At 37.3% G+C, this 20,220-nt stretch overlaps 2 protein-coding genes across 4 annotated transcripts in view; one reads left to right on the forward strand and one right to left on the reverse strand.

Annotated features, from left to right (window-relative positions):
* LOC139746502 (uncharacterized) overlaps positions 1-11,397 on the forward strand; it is a 31,700-nt gene extending 20,303 nt beyond the window's left edge. For both annotated transcript variants that reach the window (XM_071657807.1, XM_071657808.1), the window contains exon 4: positions 4,067-11,397. In XM_071657807.1, coding sequence (XP_071513908.1) covers positions 4,067-5,515 — 1,449 coding nt within the window. In that variant the 3' untranslated portion in view covers positions 5,516-11,397. The remainder of the gene's footprint in view (positions 1-4,066) is intronic.
* LOC139746503 (uncharacterized) lies at positions 8,574-20,189 on the reverse strand. 2 transcript variants are annotated; one of them, XM_071657810.1, is made up of 3 exons: positions 19,781-20,189; positions 17,469-17,542; positions 8,574-14,676 (listed from the first exon to the last, which is right to left on the reverse strand). In XM_071657810.1, the coding sequence occupies exon 3, from the start codon at positions 13,783-13,785 to the stop codon at positions 12,472-12,474; it is 1,314 nt and encodes a 437-aa protein (XP_071513911.1). In that variant the 5' UTR covers positions 13,786-14,676; positions 17,469-17,542; positions 19,781-20,189; the 3' UTR covers positions 8,574-12,471. The 2 variants fall into 2 exon arrangements, with proteins under 2 accessions (XP_071513911.1, XP_071513910.1); XM_071657809.1 differs by lacking the exon at positions 17,469-17,542 and having other exon boundaries at positions 19,781-20,187.
* Positions 20,190-20,220: the final 31 nt, after the last annotated feature.

The following is a 20,220-nucleotide window of genomic DNA, read 5'->3' on the forward strand; positions in this document are numbered from 1 at the left end:
CTCCTGAAACAGGAGTTGTGGGAGTATGTGATAGAGTGTAAGAAAGTAGACTCTAGAAAGTGGATGGAGAGAGATGGGTGGTTATTGTTGCCTATGGACCTGGGCATGAGAAGAAAGATCATGAAAGGCAAGTGTTTTGGGAACAGCTGTGTGAGTGTGTGAGCAGTTTTGATGCATGAAACCGGGTTATAGTGATAGGTGATTTGAAGGCAAAGGTGGAAACGGTGAAGAGCTTGTAGATTTGTGTGCTGAAAAAGGACCGGTGATTGGGAGAACCTGGTTTAAAAAGAGAGATATACATAAATATACGTATGTTAGTAGGAGAGATGGCCAGAGAGCGTTATTGGATTACGTGTTAATTGATAGGCATGTGAAAGAGAGACTTTTGGATGTTAATGTGCTGAGAGGTGCAACTGGAGGGATGTCTTATCATTATCTTGTAGAGGCAAAGGTGAAGATTTGTATAGGTTTTCAGAAAAGAAGAGAAAATGTTGGAGGGAAGAGAGTAGTGAGAGTAAGTAAGCTTGGGAAGGAGACTTGTGAGGAAGTACCAGGAGAGACTTGAGTGCAAAATGGAAATAGGTGAGAGCAAAGAAGGGAAAGGGAGTGAGGGAGGAATGGGATGTATTTAGGGAAGCAGTGATGGCTTGCGCAAAAGATGCTTGTGGCATGAGAAGCGTGGGAGGTCGGCAGATTAGAAAGGGTAGTGAGTGGTGGGATGAAGAAGTAAGATTATTAGTGAAAGAGAAGATAGAGGCATTTGGAAGTTTATTGAAGGGAAATAGTGCAAATGACTGGGAGATGTATAAGAGAAAGAGGTCAAGAGAAAGGTGCAAGAGGTGAAAAAGAGGGCAAATGAGAGTTGGGGTGAGAGAATATCATTAAATTTTAGGGAGAGTGAAAATATGTTTTGGAAGGAGGTAAATAAAGTGCGTAAGACAAGAGAACAAATGGGAACATCAGTGAAGGGGGCTAACAGGGAGGTAATAACAAGTAGTGGTGATGTGAGAAGATGGAGCAAGTATTTTGAAGTTTTGTTGAATGTGTTAGATGATAGAGTGGCGGATATAGGGTGTTTTGGTGGAGGTGGTATGCGAAGTGAGAGGGTCATGGAGAATGGTTTGGTAATCAGAGAAGAGGTAGTGAAAGCTTTGCGGAAGATGAAAGCCGGCAAGGCAGCAGGTTTGGATGGTATTGCAGTGGAATTTATTAAAAAAGGGGGTGACTGTACTGTTGACTGGTTGGTAAGGTTATTCATTGTATGTATGGCTTATGGTGAAGTGCCTGAGGATTGGCGGAATGCATACATAGTGCCATTGTACAAAAGCAAAGGGGATAAAGGTGAGTGTTCAAATTACAGAGTTATAAGTTTGTTGTGTATTCCTGGGAAATTATATGGGAGGGTGTTTATTGAGAGGGTGAAGGCATTTACAGAACATCAGATTGGGGAAGAGTAGTGTAGTTTCAGAAGTGGTAGAGGATGTGTGGATCAGGTGTTTGCTTTGAAGCATTTATGTGAGAAATACTTAGAAAAACAAATGGATTTGTGTGTAGCATTTATGGATCTGGAGAAGGTATATGATAGAGTTGATAGAGATGCTGTGTGGAAGGTATTAAGAGTATATGGTGTGGAAGGCAAGTTGCCAGAAGCAGTGAAAAGTTTTTATGGAGGATGTATAACATGTGTATGAGTAGGAAGAGAGGAAAGTGATTGGTTCTCAGTGAATGTAGGTTTACGGCAGGGGTGCGTGATGTCTCCATGGTTGTTTAATTTGTTTATGGATGGGGTTGTTAGGGAGGTGAATGAAAGTGTTTTGGAGAGAGGGACAAGTATGCAGTCTATAGGGGATGAGAGGGCTTGGGAAAATGAGTCAGTTGTTGTTCGCTGATGATACAGCGCTGGTGGCTGATTCGGGTGAGAAACTGCAGAAGCTGGTTACTGAGTTTGGTAAAGTGTGTGAAAGAAGAAAGCTGAGAGTAAATGTGAATAAGAGCAAGGTTATTAGGTACATTAGGGTTGAGGGACAAGTCAATTGGGAGGTAAGTTTGAATGGAGAAACACTGCAGGAAGAGAAGTGTTTTGGATGTCAGGGAGTGGATTTGGCAGCGGATAGAACCATGGAAGTGGAAGTAAGTCACGGGATGGGAGAGGGGGTGAAAGTTCTGGGAGTGTTGAAAAATGTGTGGAAGGCGAGAACATTATCGCGAAAAGCAAAAATGGTTACGTTTGAAGGAATAATGGTTCCAACAATGTTATATGGTTGCGAGGCATGGGCTGTAGATAGGGTTGTGTGGAGGAGGGTGGATGTATTAGAAATAAAATCTTTTAGGACAATATGTGGTGTAAGGTGGTTGAGAGAGCAGAAGAGGGAGTTTTGAAATGGTTTGGTCACATGGAGAGAATGAGTGAGGAAAGACTGACAAAGAGGATATATGTGTCAAAGGTTGTGGGAACGAGAAGTGGGAGACCAAATTGGAGGTGGAAGGATGGAGTGAAAAAGATTTTAAGTGATCGGGGCCTGAACATGCAGGAGGGTGAAAGGCATGCAAGGAAAAGAGTGAATTAGAACGATGTGGTGTACCGGGGTTGACGTGCTGTCAGTGGATTGAACCAGGGCATGTGAAGCATCTGGAGTAAACCACGCAAAGTTTTGTGGGGCCTGGATGTGGAAAGGAAGCTGTGGTTTTGGTGCATTATACATGACAGCTAGAGACTGAGTGTGAATGAGTGTGGCCTTTGTTGTCTTTTCCTAGTGCTACCTCGCGCTCATGCGGGGGGAGGGGGTTGTCATTTCACGTGTGGCGGGGTGGCGAAGGAATGAATAAAGACAGCAAGTATGAATTATGTACATGTGTATATATGTATATGTCTGTGTGTGCATAGATATTTATACATATATCGGTATATATATATATATATATATATATATATATATATATATATATATATATATATATATATATATATATATATTTTTTTTTTTTTTTTTTTTGCTTTTTCACTGTCTCCCGCGTTTGAGAGGTAGCGCAAGGAAACAGACGAAAGAAATGGCCCAACCCACCCCCATACACATGTATATACATACGTCCACACACGCAAATATCCATACCTACACAGCTTTCCATGGTTTACCCCAGACGCTTCACATGCCTTGATTCAATCCACTGACAGCACGTCAACCCCGGTATACCACATCGCTCCAATTCACTCTATTCCTTGCCCTCCTTTCACCCTCCTGCATGTTCAGGCCCCGATCACACAAAATCTTTTTCACTCCATCTTTCCACCCATATATATATATATATTTTTTTTTTTTTTTTTTTTTTTTTTTTGCCGCTGTCTCCCGCGGAATGGATGAAGGCAGCAAGTATGGATATGTACATGTGTATGTCTGTGTATGTACATGTATGTATACGTTGAAATGTATATGTATGGACTCTTAAGAATATGTATGCATATGGGCATGTGTGGGCGTTTATGTATATACATGTGCATGTGGGTGGGTTGGGCCATTCCACATCTGTTTCCTTGCATTACCTCGCTAACGCGGGAGGTGGCGGTTAAGTATGATAAATAAATGTATTTGTTTCTTCATACATAGACACGCATTCTTCACTCTCATTTGTACATGCACTTCATATTTAGATAACCATCCGGCTTTTCACACACACACATTTCATACACACACACACCATACATGAAATGACACCTTTGGTGAGCCTGTCTCTTTGGAAATACAATCTTTTCTGAGAAATCTTCACTCCTAAAGATTTCGCATTTTTCTGCAGCTGGAAGTAGTGCAGCCTTGGGCCGTATGAGCCTCTGGAAAGAGATCCTGGGTAACACCAGGTCTCTTTCTTAAAAAATAGATTCTTTAAAAAAGAGGTCCTGGGGTAATTGTATATAGATAAAGACACTTACATACACACAAAGAACCGCTTCATATGCCAACAGTTACACACTTCTTCCTTATCTACATGCATAATATTCACGCACAGCCACTCTGTACTCCTCACTCGGTCACAAGCACTTTTTTTCTCATGAATCATTTTCATTTCTTTTCAGATGGTGAAACCAATTTCCTCCCAGTCATGCTCCAACCTGAAAAATTTTCTTCTGAATCTTCAACCTTTTGGAATTGAAAAACTGTATACAGTCAATTTATTGTTTGACTGTCCATCCATTTTAGTCACTATTTGTAAGAATTCTCCTCTTATTAAGTGGATTCATTTGAAAATAGAGTTTGCAAAAGGGGATATTTTAAGAGAAATAGGACATGTTTCTCCTAACATGGAAACTGTCATTATTATTGTCAGAGAATACGAACATTATGAAAGAATTTCATCTACTGTGGAAATTGTCATTTTGGGTGGAGAAGGTCTTGAGGATAATTTATACAAGGGCTTTTTTGACGGTTTGAGCAAAAATGAGGTCAAGCATAAAATTCAGAATGATGAGAATGTAAGACTATCTTTCCCAAAGTTAAGGTATGTTGATGTTGGGAGTCATCGAGATGTAAGGGAGTTCCTACACCACCTTTTGTACATATATCAGGATATACGGAGCATTACATGTGACTCAGAAAATTGGGACTTAAGCAAATATTCTCTTAACTTTCCAGTTGTAACTCCATCTACTCTGGGTAATGGTCCACTGCTGTTACAAGGAAGAACAAAAAATTATAGCCTCCAAGACATGAGTTTTTCATCATTTTGCCTTGCATCAAAACTTAATGATATAATTTCAAGATATAAGAAGCTGGAGCATGTAAGTTTGCATTTGTTAAAGGGCCCATGGAAGATTAAATCTACTAGTGAAACTGCTAGAGAGCTTCTTTCCAGAATTAGTTGCAAATATCTAACAATTTGTGTAGATGTTTATATGAGCAATGAAGATTTATTAAGTTTGTATACACCAGCCCTTAAAGCAGTTGGATCCTCTCTCAGAATCTTACAGTTTCATCTAACTAATGAAGTAAATGTTGGAGTTTTGTGTCATCTTATTAATATGTGCCAGTCTGTAGAAGAATTAGCATTAGTAACTTCCTGTGAGAGGTGTGAAGTTGAAGGAGAAGATGGAGTAGAAATATATCTTCATAGATTAACAAGTTTGAAATGTTTAAGTGTTTCAAGTCACAATAATGTTACCGGTGCTCTGTACTTATTATCATCTAAGCTGATCTACTCCGCCACAAATCTGACCACATTAGAACTAGAGCTAGGTGGACAGAATGTACTAGAATGGTTGCTGGGGATAGCCATGAGTGGAGCTTTAGCTAAATTGAAAATCTTACATTTAAATTTGTCTGGATACATGGTCGATACATCAATAATGACCAACTTTCTTCTTCCTCTAATCAGTGCATTCCCTCGACTGTCATGTTTAAGGCTAGGATGTGTTTGTGACTGTGTTATCCGGTCTTTAAGAGCAAGATATCAATGGTCTCAGTTAAGAATTATGGCTAAGTCTTCATCCTATGTGGCTTTCAGAAGCCTTTCCTCTAGGTGTTGTTGATTACTCCATAGTGATGTATATACAGCTCCATACATACTGATTATATGAATCTTAATTCATAAATAGATAAAGTATATTTATAATCATGAACTCATAAAAGTTCTTTACATAGAACATTTTTAAAAACACATGGTAATATTATGGACGATAGACCTCTAAGAATGATGTGGGAGGAGGGGGGGAGTCAGGGATGAACACACTATTGTGTTTAAGTGAGAGGTGGAAATGGTACCACAGAGTCAAAAATCATTATTATATTTCATTCAGTAGGTTAAGAATAGTTAAGAAACAAATACTGTAACACACATATAGTTCCTTCACCATATATAATGCATTTTTTTATTCTTTATACTATTATGTTGCAAGTCAAATTGTTGGTTGGTTGGTTAGGATTTTCTGTGCATATATGGATTATGGTGAGGCACCTGAGGATAGGCAGAATGCTTGTATAGTGCCATTGTATTAAGGCAAGGAGTATAAAGGTGTTAGTTCAAATTAGAGAGGTATAAGTTTGTTGAGTGCTCCTGGTATATCGTATGGAAGAGTTTTGAATGAGAGGGTGAGGAGATGTACAGAGCATCAGATTGAGGAAGAGCAGTGTGGTTTCAAAAGTGGTAGAGGATGTGTAGATCAGGTGTTTGCTTTAAAGAATGTATGTGAGAAATACTTTAGAGAAACAGATAGATGTGTATGTGGCAGTTGTGGATCTGGAGAAAGCATATGATAGGGTTAATAGAAATGCATTGTGGAAGATTTTAAAAAAATATGGTTTGGGAGGAAAGCTACAGGAAGAAGGGCTTAAAGTGTGCAGAAATAGGAAGAGAGGCAAGAGAGTGGTTTCAAGTGAAGGTCACTCTGTTGGAGGGATGTGTGATGTTACCATGGCTGTTTAATTTGTTTATGGTTGGGATGGTGAGGGATGTAAATATGAAAGTCATGGAGAAGGGTGAGTTTGCAGGCTGTAGGGATGAGAGAGCCTGGGAAGTGAGTCGGTTGTTTGCAGATGATACAGCACTGGTGGCAGATTTGAGTGAGAAACTGCAGAAGGTGGTGACTGAGTTTGGAAGAGTGTGTAAAATGAGGAAGTTGAAAGTAAATATGAATAAAAGCATAGTTATGAGGTTTAGCAGGGTTGAGACAAATTATTTTGGGTGTGAGTGGAGAAAAACTGAAGGAAGTGAAATTTTTTAGATACATTGGAGTGGACATGGCAGTGAATAGAACCATGTAAGTGGAAGTGAGTTCCAGGAGCATTGAAGAATGTGTGGAAAGAGAGATTATTATCTGGTAGGGCAAAAGTGGGTGTGTTTGAATGTACAGCAAACCCTTAATTTAATGGACCCCTATATAACGGATTTCACAGACCAAGCAAATGATAGTACATCAATTGATGATGACTTAGAATATTTAAAATCTTTAAAATATCTCACTCGTCACACCATGCACATTTCATATTACACTTTTTTTGGTAGCATGGGGTAGACTCACTTTGTTTTGGTCTGTCTGCCTCAAGCTATCGTGCAGTCAGGTTGTATACAGAGAATCGTAACTTTACTTATTACATAATTTTGTAATCCTTACAATTCAAAATGGCATCAAGTGATAGAGGAGTTAAAAGAGTGTATGAACTGTATATTGTATTGAAAAATGGCCTGTAGCTTGCATTCGATTTAACAGACTTTCGGCATTAACGGACATCCCTTCCCCTTATTAGTCTATTCAATCAAGGGTTTACTCCATAGTAGAACTAACAATTCTATATGGATGCGAAGCATGGGCTATAGATGATTTTGTACAGAGCATGAAGGTTTTGGAAACGAAATTTTGAGGACAATACATGGTTTTGAAGTTGTTCAATCAAATACATAGTGAACAAGTAAGAGAGGTGTGGTAATAAAAATAGTGTCTTTGAGAGAGCTGAAGATGGGGCCCTGAAATGGTTTGGTCATATGGAGAGAATGAGAGAGGAAAGGTTAACAAAGAGAATATATTATATTGTGTCAGAAGTGGAAGGAACAGGAAGTGGGTGACCAAATTGGAGATGGCAGTATGGAGTGAAAGGTTTTCAGTGATTGGGGCCTGAACATACAGGAAGGTGAAAGGTATGCATGGGATAAAATTAATTGGAATGATGTGATATAAAAGGATCGATGTGCCGTCAGTGGACTGGTCCATGGCAAGTGAAGTGGCTGGGATAAGCCACGGAAAGGTCTGTTGGGCATGGTTATGAATGGGGAGCTGTGGTTTCGATGCATTGCATGTGACAACTAGGGAATGGACATGAACAAATGTGGCCTTTCTTCATCTGTTCCTGGTGCTTCCTTGTTACCATGGGAAATGGCAATAACTTAAGAAAAAAAGGTCCAAGAAAATCAAATTTATAACTGCAGGATTTGGTAAAGCTGTACACATTATGATACATATTACAGGATATGAAACATGCATTTAGATCTAGATTGATGAAGTTGCCTGGAACAAAATTACTTTAAAAGAGATTGATGAAGTTGCCTGGAACAAAATTACTTTAAAAGAGAAAAATTTAAAGAAAATCCCCGAAAACTGTCATTAATAATACATATGATAATGATGAAAGACTAAAAAAGTGTGTGTGTGATTCTTTGGAAGGAAGATTTCAAAGTAGTATGACGTAAGGAAGGGAAATATCCAGTAGTAATCACCGTGAATGATGACAATGGAGATGGATTATTTGAAAATGTTGGATGTAAGAAGAGTAGAGAGAGTGAAACATAATTTGTTAGAGATTGGAAGAAAACAGAACTTTTCCAAATTAAAGGTGGAAGTATGATTTGGTGTGAAAATATGGAAAGGGTGGATATAAAGAGAACCAGAAAGTGTATATGAGACATACATTATGAGGTAGAAGAAGAATGTAAGTTGAAGTGATATTGTGTGGGAGAGAGGAATAAATGCTTTGGTAAATACATGTGATGATTCTTCACAAAACAACCTGAAGACCAAAGGAATTGTTTGAGGTATATATACAAAGTCAATGATACTAAGTGAATAACAGGTTTTAGGAAGTAATGATACACATATATCTATAAAGTGTTACTCTATTTAATATACAGCACTGTTACATTCCACAAGTATATTATATACACATGAACATTTCAGCAACAAATATGAGTATTGCACAAAGTAATTCATGTAATATAAGATTCACAGTTAACATGAAGTTGTTCATAGAAATAATGTACTATCTTTTGTACTACATGCAGTATGCCATTTCTCACAATCCAGTAAGCTTTCCTGGCCTTATACAAAGGCAGGCAAGGCAATCGCAATAGGCCCCATGCTCTTCTTAGACAAGTTGTCTAGGGTTGGGCATGTCTCAAGGAAGATTGAATATACTATTGACAGTTGAAAATTTCACACATTTTTGACTGTTATGCCATTGAAGAGTTTGCCTTAGCAAAACCATGGAGAATTCAGTTGGTTTAAATATTTTGCTGTAGCAAAATCATGGAAAATTCATTTGGCATAAGACTATGTGATTCATACTTTCTCTCCTTTTATGATTACATGAACTTGTCATATTTCTTCCAAGTTTTACCACAGTTTTATTCATTTCAAGAGTTTACCCATACAAAACCTCAGAAATTTAGATTCAGTACAGATTCCAGTCCTTACCTTTTGGGTTTTCATTCCCTTTTGTACATATGAAATTAATGTGCATGTATAGTACTTTCACTTTGTGTGATCCAGGTGTTTTTGATTGGTAAGTATGTTTAGTGTATAGTGTTATTGGATGTAAGGCTTATAGCTGAATGTACTGCCATCATGATGTCTGTTTCTTTCCCATATTAGGCATGACAAACCCCTTTTTAATGAGGTACATTTCTCTCCTCTGCTATCTGTCCCACAAGTAGAGAGATAATCCCTGGGAGTATCAGGGTCAGGATCATTCCTACCCTCTTAATATTGGAGAGAAGGCTACACATTGGTTAAGCCTTTTCAGTTGATCCTCATATCACCAGAACTATTTGCTAGACTCATGAGTTCACTCTTAGGTAATCAACAACTACCATGAGGTCAGTGTCAATGACCCACCTACTCCTGGCTTTCAGAGCACACTTCTTTGGGATCATGTTACAGACACACATACCAAAGGCCAGATATATAGTGTATGTGATCTTAGAGTTGGCAGGAAGAGTTGGTGAATTACATGTGCTATCTAGACACAAGAATCTTTATGATTTTGATGACAAGCTCTTAAGGATCAGGAAGAATCCAAACCCTTTTTTATTTTTACCATGAAAGAAACCATTAAACATAGAATATAGAAATATAGTAGTCCCATTATTGTATGCTCTTCACATTTCATCAATAAAGCATCATGCCTCCAGTTAAGTCCCAGGGAAATTTCACAGTAGATTATCAAAGTAGCCATTTATTTGAGCAACCTGGAACCTTGAAAACATTTTGGTGAGAAATATCTCTATGTGGATCAAGAAACTCATCTTTTTGGTATGAGGGAAGTTGCTTTTGATTAGCCTATCTTGGAAGTCTTTCATTGGAGAGAGAGATAATGGCATTTGGCACTCTAATTCCACCTTTGTCAAAATGTTTCTTTGTTGTTACACGGCGGGACCTGTCGTGTTGTTCTGGGAATTCCTCTTCTGAGAGAGTCAAATTTCAATATGCCTCTGATCCACCTGCAAAGGAATCAGTTTTTCTTGTTTGCAGGAGATAAAAGTCAAAGTTTTTACAGTTAAAAACCTTCCCTCTGCAATGCAGTGTTTTGCAAGCAGTTTTTCCTGTTTTTCTGTCCCTGCTCTACCTTTTCCTTCTTTTTCAAGTAACCTTTTTTTGGACCTTATGTAACCACCTTGGGTTGGTGCCCCAATCTGTGAATGGTCAAGAGCTGATTGATTAGTGCCACTGTCATGTGGTGACCAGTGATTGGCTAAAAGTGAACCTACTGGTCAAGCAAACAGCTTTGTTGGTCTGAGAACAACCAAAAAGGGTAAGCAAACGAGTAGCTTCCTCGCCTATATTATGAGGGTAGATATGATCCTGATATTCCCATGAATATCTCATTACTTATGTGACACTGCCATCAAAACTTGTATATTATTTTTCCTCTCAATTTCTTACCCTTTTATGTTTTCTTGAAGACTGGGTCTCAGTAAAGACTTTTGCGTGTTTCAGACTCAGTACTTGTCTAAGGCTGGTCCTGCTAGTAAGGTGATTCACAGACTTTTCTGTTCTTTTCTAAACACTCTCCATGCTAAAACCTTTATCACATACTGACTCTCTTGTCTGACTTCTGTCTGCTCCTATCATCTTCCTTTCTTTACTTATTTACATTATCATGAGTTGTTTTGTGGGACATGGCTATGAATATTCTCTGGTTTCTGGATATGACAAAAAACTTAGTGTAGGTAAAGTCTTCCAGTGTTTCTTTGTTCCCAACAACATTTCACTAGACCAGGAAAAGCAATTAGGTATAAAGAAATGAAGAAAGAGATGTGTGCATAATTTGGTTGCATATTTGAACACCAGAATTGATGCATAAAAACAGTAAATATAAAGATGGCGAAATATTAAGCAATGCTAGCGTTTGATATAAAACCGGAAGTTTATGATATGCAAGTAGGAAAACGTGGTTCACCTGCATATCCATAATTACAAGTTAGATCATAAGAGTACTTCAGCATCTGATGAAATCCAACATGGTTTAACATTTCATCAAAACCAGTCACTGGAAAGTAAATTCATGGACATGGTGCTTATATACTAATATGTGCATAATGCAAATCAAACCAACTGCATCAGCTGAAGTAAAGAAATGTATAATATCTCATCTTGCATATGTGATGTGGCAAAAAGTTAAAAATTAAAACTGGGATTTACAAGCAGTTTACTCTATATTTTTCCCCAATATGGAATGAGTGGAGTAACATAAAAAATGATGGATGTTTCATGATAGTCAGAAACACAACTACATGGCTGAACATCCAGTGGTGTAGCTACAAAGGACCATTAATGGTTGTAAAGGATTTCTGTATTTCTTATGAGATACTGTAGTGATGCCCCAAACAACAACTAAAGTCTTTGTCACCTAATTCCCATTTATTTTAAAAGGCGTGATAACTTATTTTGCAATATAACTTTAGGATAAAGGTAATTATTTATTGGATTCCTTTAGCAGAATAATCTTCAAGAGAATTTACTTACCTTTTATTAGCTGACCAGTTCATGTTGGCACACACATACTTTTGTAATATCCACACTCTTCTGAAAACATATTTCTGACCTATATCAGATACCTCCTTGGTTATTGCTAAACACTTGTGTGCCCTTGGCTCATTTATTCTCCTCCACGTCCAATTGTGGAGAAGTATGAAAGCAAAAAAGATTTGACCATAGAGTTTGGGACTACTTAAAGACAGTTTTTCGTCCTTAGGGTGAGAATCCTGGGAACAATGGGAAAATACTAGACAATTCTTTTTGTAGAAGGACCTAATTCTTGTGCAAACTGTCGAGACCATATGAAAAATTTCCTAGTATGTGGGCCATTAGATAATGTCCCAAAGAATAGCTTTATAGATATCTAAACAGAAAACTTTGGGATGTCATCTTGCAATTTTGATTTCTTAAGAATGCATGACAGATCCTAAGCAATGTTCCTTTACACTTATACCCTGCGTTACCTATCAATATCTCAGACTGTTTAGAGAATACTAGTGATGAATTAGATGTACTTATATGTGGATGTGTGACCTATGAAATTCATAAAAGAGCATTTTACAAACACTGCTCTATAACTTTACAAATATTGCAGTTACCTGCATCAAAATGTCATTAAATATTACAAATACATTAGTTTCTCATATACTCTATCTAGTTTTAAGTAAATTAACTGTCAATATTTATTCATACAATTTATTTCAAACTGACAAAACAGAGAAATATGTATGACTCGCAAACTTTCAGAATTCTTCCTTAATATAAATACAGTTCTCCTCTAGGTTTTCTGTTTTCACAGCTGACTCTGGAATCAACTCACATTTCACAGTTGACTCAGGAATTATGTCACATTCTAGAGGATCTTCTGACTTGCAAGTTACAGAATCTGAATCATCAAGTGATTCACTGTCCACTCCCTCCCCAGAGCAGTCTATGATCACAGATGAGTTAGTGATCATGTCACTGTCTGTCTGCTGACATAACTCAGCATGGGAAGATTGGACATGCTTACTGTCACTCTTATGGGAACTATGGTATGTATAACCACTCTCTTTTACATGAATTTCCATATGCCTTTCTAGAACAGTTTTATTGATAAAGGAAGTATGGCAATGTGAACACTGAAAATGCTTCTCTTTTCTTTTAATATCTTGATGTTGTACTATATCATCTTTGTTTTCATGAAGCTTCATATGCCTTGACAGACTTCCTTTCACTCCAAAGGCTTTATGGCATATTGTACATTGAAAAGGTTTTTCTCCTGTATGAATTCTCATATGATTTCTTAAACTCACACGCTGGCTGAATACATTTAGACACAGCGTACACTGATATGGTTTCTCGCCTGTGTGAATTCTCATGTGCATAACAAGACTTCCTTGCTGGCTGAAGGATCTATGACAATCTGAACACTGAAATGGTTTCTCTCCAGTATGGGTCATCATATGCTGTATTAGATTAAATTTTTCACCAAAGGATTTATGGCATACAGAACACTGAAATGGTTTCTCTTTCGTGTGAACTTTCATATGCTTTACTAGATTCCACTTTTCTTTGAAAGAATTATGGCATACTGTACACTGAAATGGTTTCTCTCCTGTATGAATTTTGATATGCTTTACTAGGTACACTTTTTCTCTAAAGGCTTTAGGGCATTCTGAGCACTGAAACGGCTTCTCTGCTTTGTGAATTCTCAAATGTTTTGCTAGACCCCCAAGGCGGCTAAAGAATTTATGGCATTCTGAACATTTATGTGGTTTCTCAACCGTGTGAATTTTCAAGTGTTTTATATAACTTTCTTGATGGATGAAGGATCGAGGACAATCTGAACACTGAAATGGTTTATCTCCTGTATGTACCGTCATATGCTGCATCAGAATATATTTCTCACTGAAGCTTTTCTGGCAGACAGAACACTGAAATGGTTTCTCTGTTGTGTGAACTGTCATATGCCGAATTAGTTCCCATTCCTTACTAAAGGATTCATTGCATTCTGAACATTGAAATAGTGACTTGCCTGTGTTTCTTTCAGTATGCTCTGTCAGATTTCTATCCATGTTAAAAAATTATTGGAAATAGAAGACTACAATTTCAATCTTTGAAATTGCATGTGATGAACCTTTAAACATTGATAGTGTTCAGCATATTCTGATTAATGAAACTGCTTCTCTCCTGTCTGAGTTTTAAGAGTGCAGTAGTTTACTTACTCACCGACACACTGTCAACACCTAAAGAACTTTCCATCAGTAAGGACAATATAGCAAAATCAATCTTGTTAAATAATTTGCAGCATTCTAAAGAATATAAGTGTATGACACTGAAGCATGAACATAGTGTAGTTTATCCAGTTAATCTTTTTTTTTAATTTTGTAGAGTACTCCAACACACTAATCAACTCTGAACAGCCATACCCTATCACTCAATATAAATTCTCATAAGCACATAATTTCTTTTTTTATCAATAATTATCTAATAGCTTCTTATATGAATATACAAATGGTTATTTATGCAATTACTCTCTACAAACAATTTACTTCTGGACATGCAAAAACATTGCCAGCTTCTAACAAACAAAATAGCCATATGTCTTCTCAGCATCAAAAGAGCTCTAATAAAAACAACAATCACTTGTAAGGGGAAAGTCACAGTTACTCTCCAGATGCTTCCGCAGTTATGCCAACATTTAGCCCTTCACAGTGTATCTTGAACAGGAATAAATCATGACTTGAAATTTTCAGTCACTACAACATGAAATTTTAACACAGATTAATTAACAAATAACAGCATTATTTATGTTGTTTGTACTACAGCTTGGTGTGGAGATGAACTGCAGGACAGATGCATTAACACTTGGGTGATCCTCTTTCGTTTATACATCTGATTCAGTTTCTTCATAAAATTTCACTGCTGAGAACTAACTGAGCTGGGAGAAACCCTGGCTTTTCAACCTGGTAAAGAAAATAAGAAAATATTAAAAAATCATTAAGTTAATTCATTAACAGCTTTACCTAATTCTTTTATTTTGTCTTGCACTGTCATTCTTTAAAGATACTCTTGGCAACTTTTTTGATTCATAACATGAAGGTGTTTAAAAAAATTCCGAGGGTTGTCTTTATCAAGTCCATGTTTCTTGCTGAAAGTTAGCATATTTTCATAGTTAAAAAAAGAAGCTGAAAATAAATAATTTCAGAGCACTGCTTACATGTTTAAGAAGAATGGCACATGATAAATCTATGAGTGATTTTTTACCCATTTTCTTTTTTAAACATATTAAGAATTAAATACATGAGGAATTCTGTATGAACAAATTATGATTGTAAGCAGAATTTTAAAGAGCATCACTTAGTACACCAACCAGGTGCCTAAAAGCCCTTGTAGCCTAACACTTTTTTTTTTTTGCATTAATGGTAGTGTAATTCTATATCTTGTTATGACCATGAAATATTCCCACAGCCCAAGGTTGTGTTTCAAACAGGAGCAAGAAGGGGGCTCCTTTTGGGCAGGTGGCTGTTTGCTGGGCAAGGTCTGGGTCATTTTTCATCTTGGTGTTACTCCAGCTGCTACTCTTCTTAACATCCATCTCCTTTCAGGAGTGCTGCCATATGCTAGCTGGGCCCATCAGCTTCAAACCATACTGGGAATTACTTACAACACAGAACATTCACTCCCTACATGACAAAGAGCGCAAAAGCTACAAACAAATCAAATACTCTCAGAACTATTTCTAATACAGGACTAGATCTGGACACAAAAAAGGTTCCCTTAAGGTCTCTTATGTTCCTTAAGTATGTTTTACCAGCCTGGTCAGCCGCACTATCAAAACCAAATATAACAAGGCTACTAACCACATAAAGCAGAGCAGTTAGCACAATCATAGTAACCAGACTTCCAACACTTGCATAGTGAAACAAAAATTCTTACAATAAATCTCGCCTCATTATGCTATGCACTCAGTTTTTTAAAAGTTTTGTACCCAGTCATGCAGACCATTTAATAACCAACCACCAGCCTCCAAGAAGAAATAAAAACTTACCTCACTCCACACTTCAGCTACCTAAATTAATGGTTCTCCCATGCTCCAAAAGCATGACACAGAAAAAACATACATCCACTGTAATGGCCTGAAAAGCACTAAACAACCACACTTTCAACCCAGTCTTAAAAACCAACCCACCAGACATACACCCATCTGATACGTCATTCCTAAGACTTGTATGTTACCCTCTCATATGTGTTCTGGAAACCAAGCATCTCCATCACCACAAACACTGATCCAACATATTACAAGACCCCTTCGTGCCTGAGATACAACTTCCACACTGGACACTGTAAACACTCCTCAATTGTCCAAACTTAGCCCACAACGACACACACATCACCACATCTTTTGACCCATAGTCCTCCCAAGTGGACTTGGTAAGCTTCCTAAGCACTGCAGGAACCTCATAGAAGGGAATCCTGGGGCAAGAAGGTAAGGATGTTTCCACAAAATACCATTAATTACATAGTTTTTTCATTATCTTTCATTCAGAAGTCCAACATGCTGTCTTCCTTCTTCCAGCAGTGTGGTTTACACACAGTTTCCTCTAAACTCCCCTATACTTTCAATACTCTTTAAACTCCTTCATGCCAAAAATCCTTGAAAATTAACCAAAAACTGTGGTTTATGATTTCTTTGTAGGCAATGTCAGCCCTTCTCAAGTGTGATTACATTAGCTTATAGCAAGAATGGAAGACTGGTTGTGCAAAGAACAGATTCGAATCCACATATGATGATGAGTGGGTTTTCCTGAAATGAGTCTTCATTTGACAGCCAATTTAAATAAAGGTTTTGCTGCTGTTTTCTCTGTATGCAGATTCACATGTTCTGCAAATCAAGAGGATGTCTCCAATAAGACAATCATTTTCTGATTGAGTGTTATACTTTTAGGCACTGCATTTGAATACAATCCTTAATGGAGTAACTGCACTATCCTTAACTTGGGTATGCATTGGTGACCTACTCAATCAGTTTGTATTACAATCAAGTTTAGATGGATTTAAAAAAAGAACTTCTAATTTCAGATAATTGTCCAAGCTCTTTAGCTTTTGGCATAACTGTTGAGCAGCAAAGGAAAATCGTAACTTCAAAGGTAAACTTACTCAGTGCTGATTTTCATAAAATTTCACAATGTCTGGGAAGTAGACCTTCATGTAAAGGTGTGGAGGTATAAATGCCAACTATATCCAGATCCTAGAGTTTGTGTACGGGTGCATTCACTGCTGTTGAAATTATCTTAGTACACATTCTTGCCAAAGTGACAACCTTGATATCCCTTGGTTTTATGGATTAGTCATTTGAGATGTGATCATAGACCAGGAAATCATATGAGCTTCTGTATACCCTAATATTTCTCTTCATAGTGAGACCTTCATTAATGAAGTCTCCTCAGTGGTCTTTACAAACCACTGTGTTTGTGTCATGAACTTTGTTCCTGCTCAAATTTGTCATCTTTGAGCAATTGAGCTTTTTTTTAACCTAAGTATGGACCAGGGACAGAAAAAAGAAGGGACTAACCATTTCTTGTGAAAATAGCAACTTTTGAAACATTAATTAACAGCCACAGCCATTTAAAATCAACATATTCCAGGCATTTAAACTGGCACAACACTGAGGTATTTAAATCCTGTTTTACTGATATTTAACTCTTTTGTTGCATCAAGCAAATTTATTCCTGTTAATAAGAACAATCAGACTTACCCCATGGCTTCAGCAATACTCCATCTATTACAGCATGTGGATATACCCAACCATGCCTTCGTGTGTGCTGCCATCTGTAAGTAACACCACACTCAATGTTTCCTGAAGTTCCAGCTGACTGAACACAAGGTAAGTTGATTTCTTAGTTTTTCATGATTTTTTTTATTTCTAGTAAGTTATACATTATAAATATATTTTGTATGAAAGTATATATCTTCTGATGTACCATTATATATCTCTTAATTTGTTACAAGCTGTTAAAATGTGTAAAAGTTTGCTGATTTTGCACTCAGTATTCTTCCTTCAAAGTACATGTATACGATGTTTGAGCTTAGATTTTTCATTTGTACACAAGTTATAGAATTTACGGTTTCCTCTGGTTGATAGTATTTGACCATTGTGAAAGATTTAATATTTTGCTGCAAATATCAGTCTTTAGATTTATATTAGCCATATCTTTTATAGAATTTAGGTATAAATCATTCATAAAGTACAAAATACTGTATTTTGTATTGTTATAATAATTTACTCTGAAGTGGAAGTTAAAAAATAAAAACCACAGCAAAATAACTTTTATTTTTCATCGAAAACTTGTAAAGTTTCCAAAAAGAAGCTTCAAACCTTATATAGATATCATTATTATCTTATGATCCATAATGGTACTGCATTCAAATTTAAGTTGTTTGTAGACTTAGTTGAGTAAATTGATGTTCCATTTATGGGATAACCATTTTTAACATTTTTGTATTATTTTGGTGTAAATAATTTTTCTCCATCATGGATTTAAAGGAAATTTATTGCCAGATCTAGTAAATTTGCAAAAGATGTAAAAACAGAAAATGTCAATTTGATTATATCATTATTGGTAGAATATTGATGATTTGGGGGCACAATCTTGAAAACTGATCTTGCATTAAAAGGTTTAAGTTAAGACTTTACCCTGCAAGCCCAGTAATAATCAGTAATAACCTGTATCGGGAGAATGAGTTTTTATTGTTCAAAATCACTCTTTCTGGTTCCCTGATATGGTCAGATATGACAGGTGCCTGGAAGTGCACTCAATTACTTCCCCCTGTATTCTGGGTAACTGAACTTTGAGGATTTTTCCATTAGCTAAGTACAGACTTAGTACTTATATACTGTTGCTGCTGATATAGAAAACCTAATTACTATGCCGGAGCACAAATAGTAATTCAAGAAGAGACAAGAAAATAAAACCTTAGATAGTTACATGGCAGCACACAGGTGATGGATTATTCCTTTAATATTTTACTCAAAATCTTTCTTCATGATGTACTGATATATTCAAATTTGACATTTGGCTATTTAGTTGTTACTGTTACCCAAGACCCAAAAACTCTTATCGTACAAGGCAGTACAGGGCCAGGGTGGGAGCATGGTAATTATTTACAAGTGACGTATGGAATTAATATATCACCAAAGCTGACCTATGAAACTAAAAACCCACACTAGAGCACAAAGAACTTAAATAATGAGGAAAAATAAAACCATACGTTACACAGTGCTAACATTCTCACGTAAAGGGATTATCTCTTCACTCAGTACGGAGACAGTCGAAGGACAATTGTTAGTACCGTCTTCTGCTACATGATGCACCACTTTCTATTCCTCATTGTTCCTCAAGTGCTGGCACCCATGCAATGTCGATCAGACTGTGCCAGCAATTTTCAGGATTAACTTGCTATCTAGTTTTTCAATAATGACTACACCATGACCATTGTTTGTAAAAAGCTCTTGTTGTTGTCGTCACTTTGTTTTGATAGAGTTTGAAATTTGCAAATTAGCAGTTGGCAAAACTAGAAATTTAATGGCCTCCTGTCCTTTGACTGAGTGTTAGGTCAACATTTCTTTTTTTTATTGTCAAATGAATTTTTTTTATTTTCATAAGGAACAAAGCTGTAATGTATTTGCCACTGTCACATTTTTAAGAAATAAGAATTTGTGCTCATGCACTCAACTGTAGGTCATACATAGGACCAACACAGTCCGTTCAGTGGTGTCCCTATACTCGAAGACTTGATAATCTGCCTTTATTCAGTTAATTTTTCAAGCGTCATGTGTTCTGGACAAGTAAATCAGTTCTAATGCCCTTAATTTCTCAGTATTTAGACCTACATCAAATGAGATTAAGATTATGAATCAGAGTTAGGGTATACAACCTAGTGGCACACCACGCCATTTCTCATTCACCTGAGCCTCTCAGTACACTAAGAATATTCCTCCAAGAATAACCACCCAAAAGCCACCAGTGGAGCCCTGGGCCCACCACTGAACACAGACCACAACCTTACCCAACCATCACAGTACCGAGCAGGTCGCCCGGCATAATCCATACACACTGGTAGCCGCTGTCGCCTCCACTTGACAACTGATGTCTTAGTCTTTAAACTTGTCAACCTTGACGAAATCTCCCTTATCTCCGTCCGTCTTCCATAGAATATTAACCATGACAGCGCACCAGCCGGTGTGCTGGATGATCCACCTATCTTTTTTCATGTAAGGTTCCCCCCAGCTTCCGCGTCACCTCCCCTCAGCTTCCGCTTGTATTGATGTTTGAGCAGCTGTGAAGTGCTTCACCTTCCCTGACGACCATCACCCCAGCGACCATACCCACCAGCGAACTTTAGACTCAGCGATCAACACCAGGACACAAACCAGCGCACACCAAGTTTTTTTCATAAGTTCCCATACATGACACTAAAATTTCCGTACGTAATGGATTCCTTGGCAT

The sequence above is a fragment of the Panulirus ornatus genome, chromosome 65, assembly GCF_036320965.1.
Source record: "Panulirus ornatus isolate Po-2019 chromosome 65, ASM3632096v1, whole genome shotgun sequence".
NCBI lineage: Eukaryota > Metazoa > Arthropoda > Malacostraca > Decapoda > Palinuridae > Panulirus > Panulirus ornatus.

What these genes read in the sequence shown, in the direction of transcription:
- LOC139746503 (XM_071657810.1), bottom strand. Translation starts at nt 13,785, where the DNA reads ATGGATAGAAATCTGACAGAGCATACTGAAAGAAACACAGGCAAGTCA.